This window comes from Sus scrofa, chromosome 1 (genome assembly GCF_054392235.1).
Source record: "Sus scrofa isolate SSC_HxYL_T2T_F1_AM1 chromosome 1, Sscrofa_HxYL_maternal_Yorkshire_Landrace_v2.0, whole genome shotgun sequence".
Lineage (NCBI taxonomy): Eukaryota > Metazoa > Chordata > Mammalia > Artiodactyla > Suidae > Sus > Sus scrofa.
Genome location: NC_139383.1, coordinates 136129513 through 136142076, shown reverse-complemented (window position 1 = coordinate 136142076; position 12564 = coordinate 136129513). Strand labels below are relative to the sequence as shown.

Sequence of the window (12564 nt, the reverse complement as noted above, 5' to 3'; positions counted from 1 at the left end):
ATTCTGTCCTTAGCCTTAACTGCTTTGGTTTTCTGTTTTCGTGATTAAAAACTACAGTTTCTGGGTTCATAAATGCCTGGGGCTTGGTATGAAAGTCCCCCGGCATTTCTAGCGCTGATCTGAAAAGCGAACGTTGGTGCAAACTGCTTTGCTAGGGCAGAAGGCCCACGCTCCAGGCTTGGGTGCACCGCCCAGATCGGAGGGCGAAGATGTACAGAGAGTGAATCCACCCAGTCCAACCTTTGCCTTCCTACGCATCATAAGACTTAGAAAATGAAACTGAAAACGGGTTGGTCCCTCATTCTAACCTGCTCGGGCAGCGCTCGCTAAGAGACGGGTGACGGGCCTGGCGGGCAGGGTTCTGATTGGCAGCCTGGACGTGGGCTATAAATGCGGGCAGGGAGCCGAGCTCTCATTCCACCGCCAGCACCGCTCCAGTAGCGATGGCTCCCCTCGTGGCCTTGGTCCTGCTCGGGCTGCTCTCACTGTCTGGCCTGGATGCGGTCGCGCGTGAGTCCTCCTCCTCCCCTCCCTCTTCCCTCTTCTACCAGCCCTGCCTCTCCCGCTCAAGCCATCGGGCACTCCGGGCGCTAACTCTGGGGGCACTCTGGGCACGAACGCTGGGGGGGTCAGGTCCCGCTCGCCAAGTTTCCCTTCCCGGCTCGGTGGACAAGCCCCGGGCTTCCTCGCTGTGGAGTCGGTGGGGTGGGCTAGGTGTGGGGACCGGGTGCGAGTCCAGCTTGTGTGGGCTCGGCGGAGGGAACCTCTGACACGCCGGTGCCTGGTGGGAAGCGGTAGACTCTCGGGGTGCGGGTAAGCTTCAGATCGACCGAGGTGGGGGAGGGGTTCTCTTCCGCTGCTCGGAGGGACTTCAGGCTCCCTAGGCGCACCTGGAGCAGAGGACCCGCTAGCGGGTCCCAAAGCGCAGGGGTGGGGCGGGCGAATGGGTGGAGTCGCCCCCAAGTCCAGGTCTGTCAATCGGCTGGGAGCCTGAGGGTCTTGAGCTTCGACCAGGCACCCGCCAGGTTCAGCTGCCCTTCTGTACTTTCCCCAAATATGTTTGCCATTTAATCGTGAAATGCGTCCTCGAGGCGAACAAGATGTCTTATCATCAGCACGTCACAGATGAGGAAAGGGAGGCACGAAGAGTTTTGAAGTAACTTAATTACACCGGGGACAAAGGGCAGACAGGGGAGCCAGACCGGAGCATTTGGCGGGGTTGTGTGCCCTTTGGCTGTAATCCGGGCGCTCTCCACATCCTTCTAGGGTGAGATTCTTGGGAGCAAGCTGGGCGCCATGGCCCCTGTTGCCTTTCTTCACAGAGGACTTCCTCTTTGGCTCCTTGCCTGGTTCTTTCTGCGATGAGCTGAGTCTGCTTTCAGTTTTGAGTAAGCGAAGGTTTATCAGTCAGAAGGTTTATCAGCCGCAAAACTCCAGATAGGAGTAATTAACATGCTCACCCAGGCTGTCTGTCAGGACACTGTGGAACTCCAGTACCTTCTACATACTCCGCAGTGTATCAGACCCTCAGATTTTTCTCACTCACAAAAGCCTTTGTGAAGTCGGGTTTTGTTTTGTTTTGTTTTGATCAAGAGAAAAAGGAACTTATACGTTGTTGACAATATAAAACATTATGTGTGTCATCACTGTTATTGATATTTGGTAGTGACTATGTAAGTCTTTCAAACAAACAAACAAACAAACAAACTGAGGAGTTCCCATGGTGACCAGGGGAAAGGAATCCGACTAGGAACCATGAGGTGGTGGGTTCAATCCCTGGCCTCAGTCAGTGAGTTAAGGACCCGCCGTTGCCGTGAGCTGTGGTGTAGGTCGCAGATGCAGCTGCGGCTGTGGTGTAGGCCAGCAACTGTAGCTCCAGTTCGACCCCCAGCCTGGGAACCTCCATGTGCCACAGGTGCAGCCCCCAAAAGCAAAAACAAAACAAAACAAAAACAAACAACCCCCCCTCGACATGAAAACTATCTTAATTTGATAATTTCCAAAATAATCCATGCCTGGAAGATACACAAGAATGTTTCTGGAAGACATATAAGAAAGTGTTAAGTGGGAATGCCTGTGGGGTTGTATTTTGTGCTGTTTCCTGTGTGTGGATTTCATTTCACTGTGGGCATAAGTTAGTTGTTCAGTTTAGCTATAGAAACTCAGCTCTCCCAAAGTCACATAGCCAGCAGTGGCTGACCAGATTCTGCTATTGCTGCTTTCTTGGAAGAGATTATTGTGATGGTCTTGCAGAGACCACAAAGAGAGAACTCCAGGCAGGATGAACATGTGTTCTCATGACTTTAGCATTTATTATGTTCTAATTACTAGAAGCTCAAAAGCAAAGAGATTTCTGATTTATCTTCATTTTTAACTATGAAAACATATCAGGGCTTCGTGGTATTTGCAGTCTAGCTCTTGGTGGGACTAGGGACCTTTTCTTTGATGATGGGGTGTCTCTAGGCAGGTACATCTGGTCATTGACCAGGTACTACCCACCTCCCCACCTTCTGAACATGGAGGAAGAGATGACCTTTATAACCATGTACCCTGAATGTAGCTGTATTTAAAGGTGGGTTATTGACATGTAGAAGTGTCAGTCTGTATTTTTAGTAGCAGTAACACTTCTCTCCACTTTGAGAGAAACACTTAGACAACTGACAGTACTTTTTTCCCACATCCCCATGGAGGATCTAGTCATGCATCCCATGTTGGAAACCACTGTTCTACAGCATTATACAATATTGACAGCCTGGCAGATGATGGCAATCAACCTTGACATGCTGATTAAGAGTGGGAATCCCATTCTCACACACTTGGCCTTAATGGAGAGTATGTTTTCTCCCATTTGCTACAGTCCTCACCCTTCCCTGTTGTTCTTACCCATCCCAACTCACTCATTTAAGGTGTTTGCCAGCTCCTCTAGGCCTTTTGGTTCTGTTCCTTTGTTTTCTAGCTCATGAAATCAGGTACAAAGTCAGATTTGTCACATAGGCTCTGGACATAGTAAAAAGGTTGTGTTTTGTACAAACCTACTTTTTTTTTTTTTTTTTTTTTTTGTCTTTTTTGCCATTTTCTTGGGCTGCTCCCACGGCATATGGAGGTTCCCAGGCTAGGGGTCGAATCGGACTTGTAGCCACCGGCCTATGCCAGAGCCACAGCAACGCAGGGTCCGAGCCGTGTCTGCAACCTACACCACAGCTCACAGCAATGCCGGATCCTTAACCCACTGAGCAAAAGCCAGGGATCGAACCCGCAACCTCATGGTTCCTAGTCGGATTCATTAACCACTGCGCCACAACGGGAACTCCAAGTACAAACCTACTTTGAGTTGACTCTCTCAGGAACCTGAGCAAGGAGGTAGTAATAACAACACCTGCCACTTACAGAACAATTGCTGTGTGCCAGGCAGTGTACTAGGCACATACCGAGAGGTCTGTTGGATGTGGATCTAGGCAAGAGGCAAAAATGAAAGGAGTAAACATAAGGAAGAAAACTGACGGGGCTGAAACAGGGCACAATAATGTGAGTTTTTTGATGTGGCTACTCTGGAAGGTTGTGCAGTGAGAAATGAAGCATGAGAAGTAGGTGGGACCAAATCATGCAGACGCTGGAGTGAGCACGAATTCAGTGTCTGCTGAGGAGCCATGAGAAGCTCTTGGGAGCCTCACAGAAAGGTCCTTAACGATTTGGCACAATCTCCACTGACAGAAAAAGATGTTACTAGAAATCTGCTAGAAAAAAAGCCTAAAAGGCCTGTGTAGGGGAACTGTGTGGGCAAGTCACTACGTCAGGGTTTATCCCTCAAAACGGAGGCTGTGGAGTTCCTGCTGTGGTGCAACGGAAACGAATCCGACTGGTAACCATGAGGTTGGGAGTTCAATCCCTGGCCAAGCTCAGTGGGTTAAGGATCTGGTGTTACCATGAGCTGTGGTGTAGGCCAGCAGCTACACCACAGACCGGGCTCCGATCCTGCATTGCTGTGGCTGTGGTGTAAGCCAGCAGCTACAGCTCCCAATTCAACCCCTAGCCTGGCAACCTCCATATGCTGCAATGTGTAAAAATGGAAGCTCATTTGGCCTGAAGGGAAATGGGCTGGGAGAAATGGATGGCCAAGTTTAAACACTTGGTGCCTGACCTGGCTTTAGACACAGGTAGCCCCCGGTGAAATCCTCTGGCGTTTCATCTGTCTTTCCTTGATGTTCCTCAGGTCCCCCGAAGGTTCAGGTTTACTCACGCCACCCAGCGGAAAACGGAAAGCCAAATTACCTGAACTGCTATGTATCTGGGTTCCATCCGCCCCAGATTGAAATTGATTTGCTGAAAAACGGGGAGAAGATGAACGCGGAGCAGTCAGACCTGTCTTTCAGCAAGGACTGGTCTTTCTACCTTCTGGTCCACACTGAGTTCACTCCTAACGCTGTGGATCAGTATAGCTGCCGCGTGAAGCACGTGACTCTCGATAAGCCCAAGATAGTTAAGTGGGGTGAGTTTTCAAGTTCTTTCCTTCACTGCTGCCAACCGAATCTGAGCATAGCCACAGCAGAACGCTGCTCTGACCTAAAAGCATCTGCATCCTGGGATTATCAGGGACTTTATTAAAGCTCCGTCTAGTAGCACCTTCTGAGAGACCTCTGCTTGGCACAGTGCCTGAGACAGTGGTCTCCCTGCAGTGAGAGCAAGGAGCAGCAGCAGCAGCAGCAGCAGCACTTGCACAAGTGCACATGCACTTCCAACAGTTCTTCCCTAGTGGCTTCTTTGGCTTTCCTGACAGCCTCGGGGAGAGTCAGGACCAAGGAGAGTCTCAGGGAAGCACAGGCCTTGGTCTGTAAGCCCTGCTCTCCTGGTGCCCTCCAATCCTGGACCCCTCCAGTTGTCTGGCTGGGGTGGGATCTAGGCCACCAGGCAAGGTTGGGTCCTAACAAGGCGCTCATGGTCAGGGACGGGGGGCTCTCCTGCCAGTTGTATTATAACAGTTTCAGACACTTGTTAGTACACAGTATTTCAAAAGTAAACTTTAACTGTTTTCCTTTCTCCATTTTCTTTTGCATAGATCGAGACCACTAACCGGCATCACAGAGGTGAGTTTCTAACCTCACAGTGGTCTTTTTAAATGTCACTGTCCTGGGAACTATTATAGACAGCTCTAAGGTGCTGGCACTCACTGTCTGCAGGACATTAATCAAGGCATCAGTTCAGCAGGCAGAGAAGAATCCCATGGGGTCACATTCCCTCCTCCTGTGGAGTGGCGTGAGGAAGGCATGTGGCCCTGGGTGTGGCACTGCCAGCACCACGGACCCTCTAAAGGAAGGAGCCGCAGGGCTGCTGTGACAGGGCAGAGGCAGCATTTACCCACAGCACTCGCAAGGGTTTGCTCTTTCTTCTGCCATTTCTACACTGGGCATCTCTGGGCCTTCAAGAGGGAACCGTCCTTTCCTTTGCATGGCAGTTGCTTTGTTATTCAGCCACAAGCCAGGAGGGACCTGGTTCTGTAGACGTACCGTTTCTCAGCAGTGTGGGCACTATGTTTGCTTCTGGAGGCTCTCAGTCCAGTACAGGAGAGAAATGGAAACAGACTGTTGTAACTCAGTATAAAGATACTGCAGCCGATGTTTCCTGCAAGTAGCTCTAACTGCATGAAGCACGGAGGCATTCATTGGACACGTCTTTTGTGTCTTCGTTTGGAGTTTACAGGGGGATAATCCAGCTTTTCTGGGAAATTCTACTCCACAGGGAACCTTGGCACTGAAAACCTGTTCAGATTTCCTGTTACATCCTGGGCCTGGCCGATCAATGTGAGGAACATCAGAGAGTTTGGGTGCCCTTCCCAGAGAGACACAGTTTCTAAATGGTAGAGCCAGGATCTAATCTCTAATACCAGCATTCTTTCCTCTAAGGTTGTGGGAGAACCAGTGGGATAAACTAACTGGGTATGGAAGGGGTCTGTAAGGGGTCTGGAAGGTGGCTTGCAGCTACTTCTTTGACCCACAGTGATTCCTACAGCACAGGTTAGATAAATTGGTGGTGCTATCTGTAATTCAAATAAAATAAATGTATTTGCTAATTACGTTTTCTCCCCTTGTTTTCAGATTATGAAGATGCTGCATCTGGGTTGGATGAATCCAAATTCTGATTTGTTGCTTTTTAATACTGATAAGCTTTTATACTTTATGCACATAAATCAGAAATCGTATTGATGTTACCACAAATGTTGTCTTCTTTGTAATTCTACCTTGGGTGTAGTCTCCATGTTTAAACTGTCTGAGCAGGTAGATGTAGAGGGGGTGCCGGTAGCCTAGAGATGTGGAGGAAAGAATTTCAGGGTTAACATCAAACATCTTGGTCATGTATAAAGTCTTCAGTTTCAAATGCACATAAAACTAGATAATAAAACAGCAATCTAACTTTAGAGTAAACCTCCAGTTCGTCATTTTTCTCAGAATTTTGGGAAATTTTTCAAAAGATAATGTCAGAATTATTGGAAATATGTTATAGAGTTGACATTTTGTCATGTAAAATCATATTTACTTCTTACATCTTTTGATTGAGACATAGTTGTGCTTGTTTTTATTTTGTTTGTCCAACTAAACTGATGGTAAAACTTGATTTTTAGTACTTAAATATCATATGCCTTCTAACACCTTTGTTCAAACAGGGAAATTGTCTTCCACTATCACTCGGACAAGAGTGAAACTCCTCATGTATATGTTAGGTTTGGTTCACAGTTGAAGGTGTATCAGTGCCTGCATTTTACAAATGAAGAACTACATCTCCAAGAAGTTAAATGACTTAGGGGACACATATGTCTGCTGGGAGACCTGGCTTCTGTCTTTTTATGAAAAAAATTATTGAAGTATTGTTGACTTATAACATTGTATTGATTTCTGCTGTATAAAAAAGTGACTCAGTTATGCACTCCTTTTCTTACTATTTTCCATAATGTTTTATCACAGGATAATGAATATAGTTCTCCGTGTTATACAGTAGCACCCTGTTGTTTATCCATACTATATATAATAGTTTCCTCTACTAATATCAAACTCCCAGTCCTCTCCTCATCTGCCTTGACAACTGCAAATCTGTTATCTATATATCTCTGGGTCTGTTTTTGTTTCATAGATATGTTGATTTGTGTTGTATTTTAGATTTCACATATAAATGATATCATATAGTATTTGTCTTTCTCTTTCTTACTTCACTTAATATCATCATCTCTAGTTCTATCCATGTTGCTGCAAATGGCATCATTTCATTCTTCTTTTTTTCTGGCCCTGCCCTCAGCATGTGGAATTTTCTGAGCCAGGGATCGAACCTTTGCCACAGCAGTGACCCAAACCACTATACTGAGAATGCCAGATCCTTAATCTGCTGTGCCGCAAGGGAACTCCATTATTTCACTCTTTTTAAATGACTGAGTAGTATTCCATTGTAGACACACACACACACACACACACACACGCACGCACGCACACACAATCTTCTTCATTCATTCTTCTGTCGATGGGCATTATGTTGTTTCTGTATATTCGTATTGTCAATAGTGCTTCTGTAAACATAAGCATGCATGTATCTTTTCTAATTACAGTTTTGTCTGGATATAAGCCCAGGAGTGGGAATGCTGGAACATATGGCAACTCTATTTTTAGTTTTTTTTATGAACCTCCATACTGTTTTCCCTAGCGGCTGCACAAATTTACAATTTCCTCCAACACTTCAATAGGGCTCCCTTTTCTCCATGCCCTCTCCAATATTTATTAATTGTAGGCTTTTTATAAATTTAATTTTTAAGGAGTTCCGTCTTGGCTTAGTGGTTAACAAACCTGACCAGCATCCATGAGGACGTAGGTTTGATCCCTGGCCCTGCTCAGTGGGTTAAGGATCTGGCGTTGCCGTGAGCTGTGGTGTAGGTCACAGATTCAGCTCAGATCCTGTGTTGCTGTGGCTGTGGCATAGGCTAGCAACTACAGCTGTGATTTGACCCCTAGCCTGGGAACCTCCATAAGCTGTGAGTGTGGCCCCCAAAAGACAAAAAATAATTAAATATAAATTTAATTTTTATTTAATACTAGAGTAGAGTTGATTTACAATGTTGTATTAGTTTCAGTGTACAGCAAAGTGATTCAGTTATACATACATCATTATTTTTCAGATTCTTTTCCCACATAGGTTATTACAGAACATTAAGTAAAGTTTGCTGTGCTATACAGTAGGTCCTTGTTGATTATCTGTTTTATATACAGTAATAATTATGGCCATTCTGACCTGTATGAAGTTGTACCTCACTGTAGTTTTGTTCTTTGTTTTTTGGTTTTGTGTTTTTTTGTTTTGTTTTGTTTTGTTTTGTTTCTTTGTTTGGTTTTTTTTGGCCATGCCCATAGCATTCAGAAGTTCCTGGGCCAGGGATCAAACTTGCACCAAAGCTGTAACCAAAGCCGCAGCAGCCACAATGCCAGATCCTTAACCCACTGAGCCACAAAGCAACTCCAACTCATTGTAGTTTTGATTTGCATTTTTCAAATAATTTGTGATGATGAGCATCTTTTCATGTGTCTGTTGGCCTTCTCTGTATGTCTTCATACTCTGCCATGAGTATGGCAGATACACGTGCCATCTGTATGACTTTCTTTCTACTTAGGTCTTCTGCCCATTTTTCAATTGGGTTGTTTTGTTGTTGTTGTTGTTGCTGTTATTGAATCATATGAGCTGTTTTTATATTTTTGAAATCAAGCCCTTGTCTGTTGCATCATTTGCAAATATTTTCTCCCAATCCATAGGTCGTCTTTTCATTTTGTTTACAGTTTCCTTTGCTGTGCAAAATCTTATAAGTTTAAGTCCTATTTATTTATTTATTTTTCCTTTTTTTTTTTTTTTTTTTAATGGCTGCGCCTGCCTGCAGCATATGGAAGTTCCCAGGCCAGGGATTAAAGCTTAGCTGCAGCTGTGGCAATGCTGATTCTTTAACCCATTGCACCGGCTGGATATTGAACCTACACTTCTGCATGCCGGGGTCCAGCCCCAGCAGCCAGGAGATGACGAACAGGAGGAGGGGCTACAAACAGGCACGGAAAGAATTGGAGCCAACTCCCTCAGCAAGTGCTGCAGATGACCCGTTTATTGAAAGGAGAGCATCAGCTTTTATACATTTTACTCTTATGCATGATTATACAAACAACAATATATGTTAATTTATTATTCCAAAGTATTCTTTTAGTTTTAGATTTTAAATGAAGATTACATACAAACTGTACTTTTATTCTTAGAAAATAAGTAAATAGCAAGCAGAATAATAGGTATCTAATTTTTACTTTAACAATTGATTTTGCATAAGGTGATAGATATTCTTGCCTAAGCTACCTATTGTGCTCCTCTAGCAGGCATGAACAGCCATTGATGGGGAGTGGGGTATTCACACGTGGCTTGCTTTCGAGGTCAGGCTGACCTCAAACCAATAGCAGGTTGTGGGAACATAAACTGTCTTAAATAGACCTTATCTATTATAAAGATCTTTATTAATTATAAAATCTATATATCAAAAAAATCTTGCCAATTATAATAATAATTTCCACCTGCTGGGTCCCAACAGGTAGCGTTTATTATGGAAAAAAATGTCTTGTCTTATAATATCCACAATTGTTGGGCCATGGGCAACACCCAAACCACCCCCTAATCTGTCTCCATGGGGACGGACCAGAGTCCAACAAAGATCTCCAGGCCTACATGGTAGTTCTGCATATTTACTATTACTCCTCTGAAGGTAAACTTCCCATTCTTAGGAAAGTTCTTTATGCATGGTTCAATTGTTTTTAACCTATTTAACAAGGGCTTAGTTTTATAAGTAAATAATGGCCCATACTTGGGTGGAAGCGCAGGAATTTGAGAAAGTTCCCAATATTATGAGCCAAGAATGACTCACAACACACATAAGCGTCAGACAGAAAAGAAGCGCAAGACTAGAAGAGGAAATCATATTTCAGAAATTTTTACTAAACAGGATCAGCTGGGGGATTCTTCAAAACTGCTTTGCAGCTTCAGTTTCTTCAGCCTCTGCTGTAGCTTTGCTTACAGTTAGGCCTCACACAGGATTATTCTTCTTAGCCACTTTGTGGCTCCCAGCATCTGCAGAGATTCTATCTGCTGCAGTAAGTTTCTGTGCCACAATGGGAACTCCAATTTTTATTTTCCATTGCCTTGGTAGACTGACCTAAGAAAACATTGGTCCAATTTACATCACAGAGTGTTTTGCCTAGGTTCTCTTTTAGGAGTTTTATGGTGTCTTGTCTTATAATTAAGGCTTTATAGCTTCTGTCTTTTAACCAGAATTCTGTTCCCTGGGCCAAGACATAATGAATGTGCAGATTCTAAGAGGGAGCAAAAGTATCTGGAGTATTTCATATTTTAACAAGCAATACTTAAATGAAACACTAGACTTTTCGATTTCAAGACATATTTTATGCTTGATGACTAGCCTTGTTTATTTTTTTTATTTTATCATGAATTTGAGTTAGTTAGTGCTAGGTACTGACAAGGTGGATAAAACAACACTATTCTCAAATTACCCTAGTGGAGGGACAGACATGCACTTGAAAAATTAAAATATATTGCGATAAAAAGTATACATAGGAATGCCTGAAGAACTAGATGATAGGAAAATGTATTCAGGGAAACAAAAACTTTAGGTAGATTGTATGGTAGTTCTGTTTTTATTTCTTGAGGAAGTTCCACACTGTTTTCCACAGAGGCTGTACTAATTTACATTCCCACTAACTCTGTACTAGGGTTTTCTTATCTCCAATATTTATCTATCTTTATCTCCCTCTCTCTCTCCATCCATTCATCCAACTAACTAACTTCCAAACATTATCAAAAACAAAAACTTAAGTGTTATGGAAGACATTTGCTTGAGCTGAGACTTGGTGGGTAGTGGTTCTTCCAGTTGGTAAATGGTGCCTGAGGTAAGTGGGTAAAATTATGAGAAGTACAGAGCTATGACATGTGTGACTAAACTCCAAACAGTGGTGAAGGTACCTGTTGGGGGAGTTCCAGTTGTGGCACAGTGGAAATGAGTCCAACTAGGAACCATGAGGTTGTGGCTTCGATCCCTGGCCTTGCTTAGTGGGTTAAGGACCTGGGAATTGCCGTGAGCTGTGGTATAGGTCGAAGACATGGCTCGGATCCTGCATTGCCATGGCCAGCAGCTGTAGCTCCGATTTGACCCCTGGCCTGGGAACCTCCATATGCCGAGGGTGTGGCCCTAAAAAGATGCAAGATAAATAAATTACCTGGGGGAAGTACCTGGGGGAAGACTTGTAGGAACTTAACTGAGAAGATCGATAACTTAGATGGGAACTCTCTATCCTGGATGCACATTTGAATCACCTGTGGAACTTATTTTAAAAATACCGGCTTGGAGTTCCCATTATGGCTCAGCAGAAACGAACCTGACTAGTATCCATGAGGATGTTGGTTCGATCCCTGGTCTTACTCAGTGGATTAAGGAGCCGGTGTTGCCACAAGCTGTGGTGTAGATTGCGGATGTGGCTGGGATCCCATGTTGCTGTGGTTGTGGCATAGGCTGGCAGCTGCAGCTCCAATTCGACCCCTAGCCTGGGAACGTCCATATGCCACATGTGTGGCCCTGAAAAGCAAAAACAAACAAACAACCCCCCCCAAAAAAAAACAACTCTGAAAAATAGTCTATTAAAAAAACAGGACAAAACTCAGCTTCCCAGGCACCCATCCAGACCAAGTAAATCACAATCTGTAAGTATGGAGCCCAGTTATCAGTATTACTATTACTGTTTTTCTTTAAAAATTAAAACCTTATGTTTTTAAAGCAGTTTTTAGGTTTACAGCAAAACTGAGGGGAAGATGCAGAGATTTCCCATATACCTCCGTCCCCATACATGCACAGCTTCGCCCATTATCAGCATCCTCCACCAGAGTGGTGTTTGTTACAGCTGATGAACCTGCACTGACACATCCTAATCAACAAAGTCCATAGTTTAAGGTTGTTCTTGGTGTTTTGTTCAATGAGTATATACTATGTATATTGACATGTATCCATCATTATGGTATCTGAGTATTTTACTTCCCTAAAAGTCTTCTGTGCTTTGCCTATTAATTCCTCCCACCCTTGGTAATCATTGATCTTTTTCTGTCACCATAGTTTTTCCTTATCCTGAATGTCATATCCAGAATCACACAGTATGTGGATTTCTCATATTGGCTTCTTTCAGGTAGTTATATACATTTAAAGTTCCTCCATGTCTTTTCATGACTTGGTAACTCATTTTTTAGCTTTGAATAATATTCCATTGTTTGGATGTACCACAGTCTATTTATCCATTCACCTAATGAAGGACATCTTGGCTTGTTGCAAATTTTGGCAATTATGAATTAAGCTGCTATAAATAGCGTGGGAAGATTTTTGTGTGGAGATAAGTTTTCACAGTACTGTTTAAATCTTTAGATAGTTCTTACGTGCAGCCAAGGTAGAGATCCATGGGGCTACATCATAAAGGACTTTTTGTTCCATGTCACTCAACAAAACTATTTTGTGAAAAG

General features: G+C 44.0%; 1 protein-coding gene across 2 annotated transcripts; it reads left to right on the top strand.

Moving 5' to 3' along the window:
• Nucleotides 1-297: 297 nt before the first annotated feature.
• B2M (beta-2-microglobulin) lies at nt 298-7174 on the top strand. Of its 2 annotated transcripts, none has more exons than NM_001444673.1 (4): nt 298-510; nt 4211-4486; nt 5054-5081; nt 6090-7174. In NM_001444673.1, the coding sequence occupies exons 1-3, from the start codon at nt 444-446 to the stop codon at nt 5065-5067; spliced, it is 357 nt and encodes a 118-aa protein (NP_001431602.1). In that variant the 5' UTR covers nt 298-443; the 3' UTR covers nt 5068-5081; nt 6090-7174. The 2 variants fall into 2 exon arrangements, with proteins under 2 accessions (NP_001431602.1, XP_084865299.1); XM_085009173.1 differs by having other exon boundaries at nt 415-510; nt 5734-6209.
• Nucleotides 7175-12564: the final 5390 nt, after the last annotated feature.